Here is a 15917-nt window from a genome sequence, read left to right as displayed (position 1 = left end):
CTTAATTAAAACAAACCAAATCTTTTAAGAGAGGAACTCCCAAGCCTATCAGTGCTGAGAAATAATTTTCATTAAGTTACAAATCATGTATGGGCTTAAAGATGGAAATGCTCTTTGTAAAGTCTGGATTAGCTCTAAAGCTAAATGTACACATGAACTAATGTGAAAAGATTGTAAAACCAAGAAAATTTAAATGATCAACATCAATTCATTCTGCTGGATACCATCTTACAATAGGACACTGATGTTAGCATAAACATGGTGTTGCCACAGGGAACTGAACGATTTCTAAATTACCATGTATTAGAGTGCCCACACAAAACTGGCTACAACTTTACCGTGGTGGGGCAAAGAGGTCACTGAGGCTCTTTACTGTGAAGTGGTGGTCCAGCTGATACAGAAGGTCTTGCTTGAATGCCTAGATCACTTCACTGAGACAATTCTAGCTATTCTGCTCCAAGGCCAGACAGTCCAGTTAGAGAAATATTCCCTGGGCTATTCCCATTTCTTATTCCTGAGATGCTGAGTGATAGTCTAGCACGCCCACCACAGGATACCACTCTGAAATGCTAAAGCCCAGAATGCAGACAGCTCTCCAAGGCCACTTGCTCACAAAACTGTCTTCACAGTGGCTCTACTTTTAAAACAAAATGCACAGCCCAGGATCTGCAGATGTGAGAAAAATCAACCAAGCGAAGCAGACACTTGGAGGAAAGCAGAAGTCCACTAATGAAGGATCACAAGTGACCACTAATGTCTGTAGCCCCGCTCTCTACTAACTAACAGCACTCACCGTGCTAGTGTTACACCAAGCTCTTCCTGGGAGGCAGCTCTATCTGAAATGTAAGCAGCCTAAAAACTGCAAGGTACAATGGGCAACAGGAAGGAAAATACATCTGGAGGATGGGTTCCAGAGGTATATGGCCCAGATGACAGTTCTGAGACAAGAGAGAAAAAGAAGAGTATCAGAGGGTTAGGGCCAGAGTCTCCTAGATAAAAGGGTCTGCAGGCAAAAGGGCTGATGAGCCCACCACAACTGAGGCATAGGTGCAGAACAAGGACATCCTCACAGAGCAGCAAAGATTCCAACCTCACAAAAGAAGAGTCTGATGGCCACCCAAGGTTGTAGGGAGAGGGATAAATACTTACCATCCTTAAAACTAAGAAAATGCGAATTTCAACTTAAGATTCTATACAAAGTTAATTTTTTTTCGAGACAGGGTTTCTCTGTAGCTTTGGAGCCTGTCCTGGACGAGCTCTGTAGACCAGGCTGGCCTCAAACTCAGAGATCCACCTGCCTCTGCCTCCCGAGTGCTGGGATTAAAGGCGTGCACCACCAATGCCCGGCTTCTTTTACCTGATTTTTAAAATCAAAGATACTGAGCGTGAACAAGAAGGGCACAGGCAGTTTAGGGGAACAGATGTAAATCACCTTCCATTATCAGCACCCACCTGACAGTGAAGTTTACTTTTTAAACTATAGACACTATTGGGACCACTATGGCTCTGAGAACATGATGCTCAGGGCAAACCCTGCATAAGGCTTCCCTTTGGCAAGAGAGCAAAGGCTGAGGAGTGGGGGCCACATGAGCAAGAGGTAGCTGGCTGCCAAGGCCTAGTCAATCTCTGCTGAGATCGTAGAACAGCCAGAACAATTATAGTGAACAGAAAGTTCTCTCATGGTTTTTGAGGCCAGGAAGTCCAAAATCAAGTGGCCCTACTGAGGCTCTTCTTTTTGTGTCCCTCAAATAGAGTGTACTGGAAGAGAAACAGTGACCAAATTTGCTGCACTTTAGACCCAGTCAGGCTACTATAAGGACCGAGATTTCCTCTTTAAGTAATAAAGTCATCATTTTGAGAACTGTACCAAAAGGAGAAACATCTCAGAATTTCAAGCTGGAAATCTAAACCTAACTAACACAGGACTACTAATCCTTCCAAATAAGCTTGCTTCTCATTCTCCATCTTCATTAGCATTCACTAGGAATACACCCAACCGGAAAGACTCTTTCTTATACTAAATACCAACGTATGTTTAAATATATAGGTAGGAATTCAAAGCTCTCTCTAAATTGAAGAAACTGTATGACAGCTAAGTTTGCCAACTGATATACATTTGTTTGAAAATAAAAATTTAGCAAGAGTAACAAGTACTAAAAACAGTGTTACAAAAAGGTTGATTGAAAACACATGCTTCAAAAATCCTCATCAGATCCTGCCATGAAATGGGTAAGTCTGAAAGTAAGTGCTCATGCCCCCAGCATTGTGAGGGCTGGAATACAGAGGAGTTAGCAGAGACAGGTGGATGACTATAGTGTGCTCCTACTTAACACCAGACTCCCTAAAGACGGAGTATGCCTGGCAGCAGTGCAGCAAAGGGAGGAAGAGAGTACTCACAGGTATAGGCTCTGGTTGGGGATAATGAAAAACCAGTAGGTACAGGCCATGCAAATGAGTACACATGCCTAAAACACAGCACCCAAGAGGATGATTTCAATTATGAGACCAGCCTGGGCTACACAGTGGGAGCTTGACTGAAACACACACACACACACACACACCCACCCACCCAAGTGGCAATTTAGTTCAAGACAGTGGCTTGCACCCAAAATTCCAGCTACCTGGGAGGCTAACAGCAATTCAGCAAGCCTTCTCAAAAAAGCCTGAATGCTTGCCCAGTATGTCTGAGGCCCTGGGTTCAATTTCTAGTATCTGAAGGAAAGAAATGAAATGACTACGTATACAGTACTTACTTGTTCACCCATAAATTCTCCCCATTCATAGTATTTTACTTAGATTACAAAAGCTGCACACAAACATTCTCATGATGTAAACTGACTACTTTTTAAAAACCACTGAATTCTGGGGGCTGGAGAGATGGCTCAGCGGTTAGGAGCACTGGCTGTTCTTCCAGAGGTCCTGAGTTCAATTCCCAACAACCACATGGTGGCTCTCAACCATCTGTAATGAGATCTGGTGACCTCTTCTGGCCTGCAGGGACACAGGCAGGCAGAACACTGTATACATAATAAACAAATAAATCTTCAGTGTCTGTTTCACATGAATGTCACTGTTTCATACCTGAATTTACCAGGGTTCTAAGGAGAGGACATTATTTCTTTCAAGATGATCTCTGACATCCTGAATGCTTTTGACAATTGTCTCATGTCCTTTCTGGTACAATACACAGTGGCACAGTCCATGCAAAGAGACATTAGGCACAGAATGCACCATGTGGTTAGAGTTAACATGAGAGAAAATATAGAAAAAAGTAGGAAAAGGCACAGAAAATGATCCTAGTCAGTCTGCTCAAGCAAAAACTATCCGTGCAACAACTCATCAACTCAGAGGTGGGGTAAGCTGCACAATGGTCACAGCAGACATTGTTACTATGGATAGGAGGCAGAGGTGTACAACTGAGGATTCAACTCTAACTGTGGCTTTAATTTCTTAAAGAAATCCTGGTAAGACTAAATGCTGAGGTACAGGCATTGAGAATGTAGGTGCCTGCATTATTCCCATCATTACATTGCTACTAGTGCTTTACTGTCAGATATACAGGGGGTATATTAAGATGTGGCTAATGACCTAGGTTCCTACATACAACAATGAAACTGAGAAAGAAGTTCTATTTATGTAAGTAACTGAGCTCTTTTTGTTTTTTGAGACAGGGTCTGTGTAGTCCTGGATGTTTTGGAACTAGCTCTGGAGACCAGGCTGGCCTCAAACCCAGAGATCCACCTACCTCTGCCTCCTAAGTGCTGTGATTAAACGCATATGCCACCACTGTCAGGCCTAAAGGAGCTTTTATAAACAGCTGTTTTGTTGTTCTAGATACCCAGAGCAGGGCAATTAAAAGAGAAAAATAAAAACTTAAGTAATTTTAAACATGAAAAGTCGTAGCCTTGGAAAAGTGGACACAAAGATCTTCACTAGGAGTTCATGGGAGATCTTCTACCTCTTAGCTGTTACCAACGATCTGATTCCTCTGGCTGGCCTTTCCCTCATCACTGTGAAAATGAAAAGCATTTTGGTGTGCAACAAAATAAAAGCAAAAGACCTCTTCAATGACAGTTCCTCTTCTTCCTCAGGTGACATACATTATTAACTGCCAGTGCCACCCTGACCCGCATTTACCACCTCTTATACAGGCTCACTCATTGGCAAGTGCTGTCACTCAGCACGTCATGTTGCTTTCACTAAGCACAGATCCCTCTAACCAGTTATAGAGCATGACCCAGCTCACTGCTTCACTGCCCTTAGGCTCTATAACTGCAAAGCACCTCTTGGTGAAATGCCAGCACATTTCTGTAGGATTCCTACACATGAAACCATGGGGGGGGGGGGGTGTCACGTCTTTTATTTTATTTATTCATCTAATTATTTCTGACCCCCCTCATCAAGACCCCTAGGGTTTCACTGTATATCCCTGGTTGGCCTGGAATTCTCTCTGTAGATAAAGTTGACCTTGAACCAACTCACTCAGTGAACTCTGCCTGCCTCTGCTCCCTGTCAAGTGTTGGACTAAAGGCATGTGTGACCATGCCTGGCTGGGATCTCATCTCTTCAGACAGATGCCAAGACAGATGCCAAATGCCCTCTAAAACACAAACAAAGAGACTCTAGAATGCTAAGCAAACCGAATTCTTACCATTTTGCATAGCTACGGATATGTGCCTACTTCTCAGTGGATGGAAGTCTAAAGGTAGGCAGATGAATGGACAAGACTGTACTGGAGCCTCACTTGTAGTACTAAGTACAGTAGGTATGATAGATGAGGGTACCTACTGTGGTAGTTTGAAGGTAATTGGCCCCCATAATCTCATCGGGAGTGGCACTATTAGGAGGTGTGGCCTTGTTTAGAGTAGGATGGAGGAAGTGTGTCACTCTGGGTTCTGAGGTTTCCTATGCTCAGAATACCACCCACTGTCTCAGTCAACTTTCTGTTGCCTGCAAGATGTAGGGATCTCATGTCAGCCTGCACACCACCATGCTCCCCACCATGATGATAATGGACTGAACTTCTGAAACTCTAAGTGAGACACACCAATTAAATGTTTTCTTTATAAGAAGAGTTGCTGTGGTCATGGTGTGTTTTCACAGCAACAGAAACCCTAACTAAGACACCTATATAAAAAAAAAAAATGCAGCTACCATGAAGGATGACTGGAACCACAGATGAAGGTGATCTAGCACATATGATCACAGACAGTGGGTATAACACACCTGGGCAGAACTCTTGACTGGAACACCTGCAGCTCTGTAGCAGCCCAAAGTGACCCACTCACTCTTCCTGGTAATCAATTTTTTCACATGGGTAGCAGTTACAGCTCAAGGGCTGTGGTCAGGATATAAGGAGTCAAACACAAAACTTCCTGGCAAGGGATCTCAAACCATACACTAATAAGCAAGCCACAAACAGAATTTACAAGTCCAGGAGAGGAGCTGCTGCTTATAAATAAATTGAATCATAAAATATAAAGATAGATGAGTACAAAGAATGGATGAGAACATACACAGTTAATTACAGATGGGGACCTGGGAGGGATTCCAGGACAGTGGAAAAACCAAGAGAGGCTTCATTTTATAGCTTCTCTGCAGCTCTACCATTTGATTTTCTATAAATAAAACTGTATTTTTGTTTTGGGACAAAAACCAATAAAATCTAGCAAGACAAAAAAAAAAATGTGGTTGTTCTTCAAACCTGCCTTGTCCTGGTTATTCCACTATTAATAGTTTCCTGCATGGCAGAGGTCCTCACAGCTTTGTCCGTGGAACCTTTAGGAACCCTTGGAGAACCCAAGGGTCAAAGCTGTATTGAAATGATGCAGATCTGTGCTCTGCTGGACCAACGTCATCCTCCGTGTGGATAAGTAGAACACCATGCTGCAGTAGCATCCTCAAGTTCTGCAGGACATCCATGTAGCAAAAGAAAAGGCAAAGAGCCAGTTTTCCTTAGGACTGTCCCCAACCAGTACTGGAATCCCTGACTTGACTTGCTCCCCATTGGCGCCCAATGTGGGGCAGGAGTTTCCACCTAAAACCTGAGAAAAAAGATTCTAAAAAGGAGCTTAAAACAGCTTCCTAATTGTCTCTCTGAAGTTAGCAGCAGCCTGCCAGTTTGAGCTACTATGGCAGGTTCCTGGTGTATGCGTCTGACCTGTAGTGTGGCAGGAATGAGGAGTCTACAAGTGACACTTTACTCTGCTGCATGGTGGATTTATTCTTTGCTAGTTAAAAAAAAAAAAAAAAAAGAAAAAGAAAAAAAAGAAAGGTTTCTGGGCTATGCACTGCTTTGATAGAACTGCTTATGATAGTTGATGGTACACATGGCTCCAGACCCAGAGCTGGCTTTGGTAAACTGTACCACCGCCATGTTTGGAAGCTGAGGTGGGCCGAGCCAGCAGCCACAGTGGCCTTTCAATCTTACAAAGATAGATATTACACAGAGAATCTGGTTTATGCTGTCTTTGGGATTTTTAACTACAGAAAAACATTTAATCATAAAAGCTGTTGAGTTAAACAAATATGTAAATTTTAAAGGTACCTTGACTTCAAAATTTGGATATAAGGATATGTTGCTTTGGAAAAGAGTCTCTGCTTTTGTTTCCACAGAAAGCCAGAGGCTATGGATTAAGGTACATCAGGTTTGATCAGCCAAGACCACCTGAAAGGTCTCTGATGACACCATGGCCCAGATGATCCAACATCTACAATGGTTTCAGGGCAACTGGCCCAGAGGTTTACCCTCACGGACTACTCCATAATCCTAAAATCTTCTTTGTGTCCCTATAAGATACAGCCCCCTCCCCCCCAGCAGGAAGTAGTAAGAAAAACTACGCCCAATTTCCCAAAATTATCAAGCTGGCTTTGGAGATGGAATTGGCTCACTCCTTCTCTAAACCCAGACATATTGTTCAAAAAAAAAAAAAAAAAATAAGTTAAGAGATTCTTATGTCCCAAATCAGAAGAGCCCTATGATATGGGATAGAGAAAAACCAATATTTTTATTTAAATCAGGTTGATTATAAATGCGATCTCTTTCTAAAGAAAAAAAGGGGATATGATATAAATATAATAGGATGAAAGGGTAGATTAATGAACAGGGTATACAAGCTCCCCAATGGCCAGGCAGCAGAGGCAGGAAGATCTCTGTGAGTTTGAGGCTAGCCTGGTCTACAGAGCTAGTTCCAGGACAGCCAGGGCAACAAAAACACCCTGTCTCAAAACAACAACAACAAAAACAAAGCAACAACAACAACAAAATCAAAATACACACACACACACACACACACACACACACACACACACACACACCAAACAAAAACCCCATGGTCCAGATCCCAACGTTTAGCTTAAGAGCAAAACCCTGCCATGCGATGGTGGCACACACCTTTAATCCCAGCACTCGGGAGGCAGAGGCAGGCAGATCTCCAAAGAAACCCTGTCTCGAAAAACAAAACAAAACAAAAAAAAACAAAACAAGGGGTTGGGGATTTAGCTCAGTGGTAGAGTGCTTGCCTAGCAAGTGTAAGGTCCTGGATTCGGTCCTCAGCTCCACTAAAAAACAAACAAACAAAAGAACAAAGCCCCAACTAAGTAAGGAGCAGGAGCAGAACACCCACCACTCCCTGGAAAGAGTAATTGCTTCTCCACTGCATCTCTAACTACAGTTTGAGGCCAAATTTTCATGAACTTTAACAACCAACTGTGACAGACCCAACCTGGAGACAGATCTGAGGATTAGCTGTCTCTTACTAAGCCATTTAAAGGAGCTAAGTGGAAGTCAATATAATTCTTTTCACTAAACTTGTTTCATAAAAATAGTTTTTCATTAATAGAGTAACATATAGATTTATTTTACAGTGAAAACATTTTTTAAAATTAAAAATCAAGCTGCTCTAATTTCAAATATAGTAAATATTGACAGGTCTAAGTCACATAGAAGTTTTCTGGGTCCCAAGTAAGATGCCTGAGAGTCTGAAAGGCCAGCAAGGTAGACCTTAAAGGTTTGAGGTATACCACATCTCAGCACAATGCCTTTCCATGTGTCCCACCGCCTTTCTGTACTCTATCTAGACTGGCACCAGGCTGAAGAGACAGGCCTAACACTTGACATAGAACGCTGTCAAACAAAGTCACATCAAGTAAAAGGACAGTCCAGAGTGCAAAGTCTGAACTATATTTGCCATCGGCTCTTTGTGGAAAAGTGTACAAATTCCTAAGCGTTTAACTTCCTCCCTAGAACCTGTGCTCCTCTACCCAGTCATACTCCAGAGACCAGGGTGACCTTCAGATCACAGTCACTCATAGCACAACTCAAAGCCTTTGGCATGGGATTCAAGGGCTGTAGCATTATTACTCGCTGGGCTGATCTGCCTCTCAGGGCATTGCATTCCTGCTTACCAAGTCAGGTTCTCGTACTTCTTAGAAAGCCATGCTTCTTATACCTCTCCTCAAAGCACTCTTTACCTCACATGTTCTCTTCTTCCTTTCTTGTCATGCCCTGACTTCCTCCCTTCCACCTCTACCTTCCTCTGTGCAGTGGTCACTCTTCTCTGGTTCTCCACATGTCCTAGACCTAGCAGGGATGCAATGCTCTTCCCAATGACCAAACTTCATTTCTGACTTCTTAGGGCAAGCATGGGCAGCCCTTCAGCGCACTTCTCTAGCCTCCTATCACTATTCCTTTGCCATGCCTCCCCCAGCAGCACAGGGTCAGCTCCTGTATGTTGTACCCTAGGTACTAGCTGTGTCCCTGCTTGCCAGAGCTTTCCAGTTTTCTCTGGATGGGGAAATGGAAGTGTCCTGCTAAGCTGACACAAAGCTAGCAAAAGGGTAGAAACAGGGTTTGTACCTACATCTCTGCACACTGCCTTTCGATATATCCTGCCTTTTTGTACTGACTGGCATCAAGCTGAAGAGACATGCTTAACACATGACATCAAGTCAAAGGACAGTCCTCAGTCAGGTGTGAGGAGCAGCTAGAGCAGAGATCTACCAACCAGGTGCAATCTGATAGAATGAGAAGGAAGAGTGGCCTGTTGAGAATAGACAGGAAACAAAAGACTAATCTTGAACAGGAAAGAAATAGGAGCAATGATGCAAAGATGGCAACATTGTAGGGTAACAGTGGGAAAAAAAAAAAAAAAATCAAGATGCCAGGTCCAGAAGACAGGATTCAGTAGACTAAAGAGGTAAAAGCAATCCCCGCTTAAATACAGCTAAAAGCAAACATTTCAAGTTGGTTATTTAACATCCAGATTAGTACTTTAACCAGTAACCAAAGTACTGCACTGGTCGTGCCCCCCCCCCCCCCCCCCCGTTTTTCTTTTTTTGAGCTGAGGATCTAACCCAGGGCCTTGCACTTGCTAGGCAAATGCTCTACCACTGAGCTAAATCCCCATTGTATTTTTTTTAAAATCATCACTCTTTTGGTGTGATTTCTAGATAATCAAGGCTCTGTAGGGGCCCTCACAACTGATAACTGCTGGATATACCCTGAACCGAGGATCTCCCTTCAAACAAGAAATCTTCACATCAAGGACTAAAACCATGTATTCATTTAATGCTAAGGACAATCTTGCAAACCACATCTGATTATGTAACTGTGACCAGGTCAACTCCCTGGTCATAGATCCAACTTCAAAGATGCAAGTGGCTGACGCAGTGAGGATGAAGATGAAGAACTGCAGGGAGCTTGAGAAGAGGCAGTGTCTGATTTCTCCTTCTCAGTTGAGTTCCACTGCAAACAACTTACTACTACTGGATCACTTCACTGATGTTCTCCCTGACACACGTTCCTACAAAATGAAAATGCTGCAAAAGAGTGCAGAACTCAGATTGGAAAGAATTCACCTTACCAAACACCCTGTGCTACTGAAAAAGAAAGAAGGGGAAAAAGGTAGAAAGACCCATGTTAAGCATCAATTTCCATTTCCATATGTGGAATCAGTCCTAACACATAAAGACTCTGACTAAATATCCCATTCTTGATACCACATTCCCCACATTTAACTATCTATGAAATGAGATATAATTTTTGTTTGTTTGGAGACAGGGTTTCTCTGCCTTAGCTGGCCTGGAACTCAGAGATCTGCCTGTCTCTGCCTCCTAAGTGCTGGAATTAAAGGTGTGCGTCACCATTGCCTGGCTGAGATATATTTTACATTCAGTGAATCATAGTTACCTCCTGACTTTAGCCCAACTTTTGTTACCTTCTGGGGTTTGCTTTTTTCAAAACACTCCATGACCCAAAGGAGGGCTCATCTTTTTTAAAAATCTTTTTATTTATGCCAGATCACTCAGCTTGCCAGCTCACTTATATAATCCCCAAGGTTTACCCTGGAGTTAAGCACATAGACCTTTAGTTTGACTTTGTATTATTTCCTTAGGTTAAAAAAGAAAAAGAAGCTAATGTTGAATTTAAAGCAATAAACCACCTCATGGATTAATTAATTAAGAAATGACAGGGCTGGCAAGATGGCTCAGTGGATAGGCGCTTGCTACAAAAACTGATAAACCAAGTTTAATCCCTGCATCCACATGGATCACTCCCCTAAATTGTCTTCTGATGCCTGCTCTCCAAATATAAAAGTAGGGTTGGGGATTTAGCTCAGTGGTAGAGCTCTTGCCTAGCAAGTGCAAGGCCCTGGGTTCAGTCCTCAGCTCTGGGGGAAAAAGAAAGTTAAAAACAATAACAGGTTATCCAATTCCAAGTGGTCAGTCCTAAACACACACACATAGCAACACTACTAAATAGACTCTATAGGTTGGATTTCTTCTTCCTGTGTATGTGAGTGTAACAGTAATAAAAGAGGTCAAGAATCTGAGTAGTAGTGGAGGACACAGGAGGAATTAGAAGGGGCTGAGGAAGGTATAGACACGATATAAATGAAGAAAAAGAAATTATTACAACAAAATAAACAAAAAGACAAGGCATTTAAAATTCTGACATGAAGAAACTGGCTGTTACCCACTGGTTGATCTTGTGATACCAAGCTCAGAAACATCAAATTCAACATAAGACTCTCCTTCATCAGTTCCCCTCATTTCTTCCGGAAAAGCAATGAACACAAAAAGGGATAGGCCCTTAGGTTCCCCGTGAATGAGCTGACTCCAAGCTTGTTTTAAAAGTAGTAGGTGTCTGCCCTGTGGGGCTCCAGTTACAACTTGTCTGTGAGGCTTACTTTTTGAAGTTTGAGAAAATGACACTACACTGGAATGCTTTACTTCTGACTTTATCTGTTAAGTATCCCCTCACCCCTCTCTGGTTTTTTTCAAGACAGGGTTTCTCTGTGTAATTTTGGCCATCCTGGAACTCGCTCTGTAGACCAGGCTGGCCTTAAAACTCAGAGATCCCAAAGGCGTGTTGTGTTCTACCACTCCAGGCTATAAACATTCCTTTTTAAAGCATGCCGTTTTCCTGTGTTTTCAAAGGCATTTTAGTTCAACTGCTAGTGGTACAATCTCTGCTAACGAACAGCTAGATTCTGCAAGGGGTTTCCCCAGGGCTGGCTAAAACTGGTTACTAGAGCAGCAAATCACACACAGGCTTTGGAAACAGGCAGCATAATTTCATACCTTCACTGTTCTAGTTTGGCTACAGAGCTGAGCTGACCACTCTTGGTGCCTTGTTTGTGCACCTGAAACCTGGAAGAACAGCCTCTCAGATGGGTAAAGGTAAAATTAACTGTCCCAGGCAGTGCTCCTGCACAATTTCTGGCACACAAAGCACTCAATGTAGCTGTCACTGCTTTATGGCTGGATCCTATGCAAGGCCTAGGAAAGGGGAGAGGACAGCAAGCCTTTAGGCTTGAGGACTCAGTGTGCCAATACAAACATGCATAAGGCTGTAATGTCATACAATATTCACCTGCAGGAAGATGTTCACGGGTAGAGAGCAGGAGCTGGTGGTTGAGTAACTGCACATCACAAAATCTGCCCAAATAATTAATCCCTAAAGCAGTGAGTGACTAAAGCCCAGCCAGTACTTGGAAGTCCCCTAGGTTTGCTATTTTGATTCTGGCTTCCTAGTCTACTCTCCAACAGGGGAAGAAGAGCCAATCATTACTGTCAGCCACTCTCACATCTGGCCATCAGTAGGACAATTACTAATCTCCCTGTGTGCCCAGCTTGCTCCCATTTACAGGCATGTAAAGGACTCACCATCCACACAATGAAACCGTGGTTTTGAGCAGAAATGGTGACTGGACTCACAGCAAAATCTCATTCTTATATACATAAAAGTAATCAAAGTGTGCACAGTTCAATACTGTATCGGGTTATTAGGTTAAAAACATGAAACAAAAGCCCCTTTCTTTTTGCTCTACCTGGCTTGCCTATTTACACCCTTCCTCCTGTCCCCCATGATCTCTGGGTATTGCCTGCCAGGTCAGAAGACCTCTGACTTAATCTCTAGGACACATCTGACTGCCTATGCCCAGGACCGAAAAAAGACAAGCCAGAAGCAGGGCTACATGGAATTTTGCAGAGCTGAGCAAAAAGTCTCACAAGCTACAAGTTTCAACAGATAAATTTTGCCATACCTTAAGTTCTCAAATCCAAGCATCAGCACACGAAATAAACTCCTTGAAATGCCACCTTCTAATTATCTCTCACCAACATTTCTTCAAGCTTGAGTATGGGTAGGACTGGGGCGGTGGATCTTGTTGCTACAACAAGTCCTAGTTGCCAATGACCACCTCTGCCTTCTAATCCATCACTGATGAATCAAACAGTACCACAGCACTGACTGACAAAAAGCGATCAAACGATAAATGATGAATTAAGTATGTGTGTTAAAACAGAAAACTGTGAACACATACAATTAAAAAGAAAAATACAGGTAATTATCACAATATTATAAACACATACAAAAGACTAGCAAACTAAAATTTTAGATGTACTCAGTTTTACTTGAAATGGGGTTTAAAAAAATACAAAGTCGGCCGGGCGATGGTGACACACACATTTAATCCCAGCACTCGGGAGGCAGAGCCAGGCGGATCTCTGTGAGTTCGAGGCCAGCCTGGGCTACAGAGCGAGTTCCAGGGAAAAGGCACAAAGCTACACAGAGAAACCCTGTCTCGAAAAGCCAAATTACAAAGGATGGGCAGAGGTGGTGTGCACACGCCTTTAGTCTCAACACAACTTTTTATCGTGGGAGGTGGAAGCAAGCAGATCTCTGAGTTCAAGGCCAGCCTGGTCTACAGAGTTCCAGGATAGTCAAGGCTACCCTGTCTAGAAAAACAAACAAACAAACAAAAAACTATTTCCATCAAGATTTATAAAGAAAAGAACGCCATTTTCCAAAGTATAAAGTCAGTTTAATTTCATTTAACTTATCAATGGAAATCAAATCAAACCATACAGAAACCAGATTTTAAGGCCAACCCATCTTCCTACCAACATTATTCCCATAGCTACAATAATCACAGAAGTAAGGCTGACCTGTCCCCTACTTGGCACATGCAAAATGAAACACAGTAAAACATTTTATGCCAACACAGAAGAAACAAAATCAATAAACTACTTCACAGAAAAGTCATCTGGCTTCAATCTCAAACCAGTAAGAGCAGTTTCACCTGGTCTGGTCTTGTCTGTCCCCTGGGACCACAGACCTCCAGATGTTCTCAAGGGTTAGGAGTCAGGCAAGACACTGGCAGGAAAAGACAGGGTGAAGGGGGAAACAAGCAGGACAAGACATCTGAGGAGAGGCTGCTAGTGGCAAGGACGGTGGGTGGGGTGACAGACTTCTTTTAAAAGAAAGTGAACAAGTTTCAATGACTCTACTATAAAATGCTAATGCTCCAGTCTCTGAGAATCGATTCCACAACCCTCAAGCTCTCTTAGTTCCTTGTCTACTAACCCACAGCCACAGCACATTTAAAGTTGGGATTAGGGGAAAGACAAAGCAACAGACTAAGTCTTATGGAAAACAGGGCATTGTGGTGAAGCCAAAGAATTCAAGGCCAAAGCCGGGTGTGATGGTACACGCCTTTAATCCTAGCATTCCTGACATCCCACCCCTTTAATTCCAGGCAGAGGCAGGCGGATCTCTATGAGTTTGAGGACAGCCTGGTGTACAGAGCTGATTCCAAAACAGCCAGGGCTGTCACACAGAGAAATCCATAACAAAAACAAACAAAAAGAATTCAAGGCCAGTCTCAGCTACACAAGGAGTTTGAGGTTAATCTGGGCTACATGAAACCCTGTCTCAAAAAACAAAACAAAACAAAAACAAACAACAACAAACCAAAAATATGCAAACAAATTTTAAGGAACAAGTGGGGAGGGGGGCTGGTCAGATGGATGGCTCAGCAGGTAAAGTCACCTGCTGTTAAGCCAGATGACCGGAGTTCAATCCCTGGGACTCAGAAGGTAAAAAGTATCAACTCCAACAAGTTGTCCTTTAACCTTGACCTGTGCTGGGGTAAAGTACACACTCACACTCAAACACATACACAGTATAAATAAATAAAAGCGTAGAAAAGAAAGCTAAGTGTGTGCTTGACATCCCAGCACTTGGGCAGGATGGGGCAGACACGACGGCCTTGGAGTTCAAGGCCGGGCCGGCCGGGGCTACAAAACCAAGAACTTTTCTCAACACCAACCAACCAACCAATCAAAACAAAACTAAGAAACCCGAGAACAAATTCTGGAGGAGTGACTTTGAAAAGAGCAGCGGAGGAAGAGAAGACACTCAGCAGTGGAATGCCACTCCTGCAGAGAGCTTCAGGAGACCTACGAGTAAGACGGAAGCCCAGGGCTGACCAGTGTCTCTCTGGCTTGAGATCAGCCTGGGCAGACTGGCACATCTACGTCTACTGAGGAGGGCACCCAGAGCACACAATGTCTCAAGAGTTCAGTCTCTCACCGAATGGGCCCCAGAGACCAATAACCTTGCATGGATCTCCTTTTCCCTTGTACAGGCCCCGAAGAGACCAGAGTCCACGGTCCCCTTTTATACCGCACGGGCTCCTACCTGAGTGTCTGAGACATTTACCCCACAGGGCCTCAAGACCAACGGCCATGCCACTCCACCCCCCAACATATGGGCCTCATCTTACCCTTACAATACCAACTCCTAGCTCAATCCCAGGGCCACAGTCAGAGACCAGTGTCTACAGCCCTGCCTCCCTACAGACTCTGGGGGCCTGCATTCAAGACAGTAGTACATCCTAGACTCCAGAGACCTGTGCCCATAGACCTACCTTACCCCGCATGGTTTGATCTGTCTCCCGTCTTACCTCCTCAGACTCCCCACAGCCTTCCGAGGCTGGCCTCCACGGCCATCTGCTCACTGACCCCCTGAGGCTGGCGTCCATGGCCATCCTCCCCAGAGCCTCCCAAGGCTAGCGTCCACTGCCGTCTCCCCAAGAGATCCCCGAGGCCGGCCTCCGCCGCAGTCTCTCCCGACGCAGGCTCCCTACAGCCGCCCCTCCCTCTCTTCAGCCGCTGGCCCGCCGAGGGTCTCACAGGACAGCACCGGCCAGGAGGGCACAGGCGGCCGCATTCGGGCCGGCGGCTGAGCGTGACCTTGCTCCCGGGGCTCGGGGGTCGGTCGGGCCTCACCTTCCGCCACGTCCTCGTCGACAGCGCCCTTCACCTGCGAGAAGCACCACTGGAAGTCGTTGCCGCCCGCCGGGCAGCCGCCTCCTCCGGCTCCTGCAACAGAGCGCGCCGTCAGGCCGGCCCCGCCCCGTCCCACCACCGTCCATCCACCCGCCCGCTCGCGCACGCCTCTTACCTGCCATGGCGCGGGCGGGACGCGCCCAGCTGAGCGCGGCCGACCGAGGCGCTACGAGCGCTCAGCCTCGGCCGCCGCCGCCGCTCCCGCCGCCGCCGCCGCCGCCGCCGGGGAGGGAATTTTTTCCCTTTTCAAAATGGCGCCCAATGTCCGTCGCCCCGCTGGA

General features: G+C 44.6%; 1 protein-coding gene across 1 annotated transcript in view; it reads right to left on the bottom strand.

The window, feature by feature from the left end:
- The window catches only part of Ppp2r2d (protein phosphatase 2 regulatory subunit Bdelta), a 36365-nt gene extending 20470 nt beyond the window's left edge, over positions 1–15895 (bottom strand). The window contains exons 1-2 of the mRNA XM_036197591.1: positions 15752–15895; positions 15577–15669 (exon numbers count right to left, since the gene is read on the bottom strand). Coding sequence (XP_036053484.1) covers positions 15577–15669; positions 15752–15758 — 100 coding nt within the window. The 5' untranslated portion in view covers positions 15759–15895. The remainder of the gene's footprint in view (positions 1–15576; positions 15670–15751) is intronic.
- Positions 15896–15917: the final 22 nt, after the last annotated feature.

This window comes from Onychomys torridus, chromosome 1, assembly GCF_903995425.1.
Source record: "Onychomys torridus chromosome 1, mOncTor1.1, whole genome shotgun sequence".
Lineage (NCBI taxonomy): Eukaryota > Metazoa > Chordata > Mammalia > Rodentia > Cricetidae > Onychomys > Onychomys torridus.
Note: the sequence above shows the minus strand (reverse complement) of the source record. Positions and strands in the feature narration are given on the sequence as shown.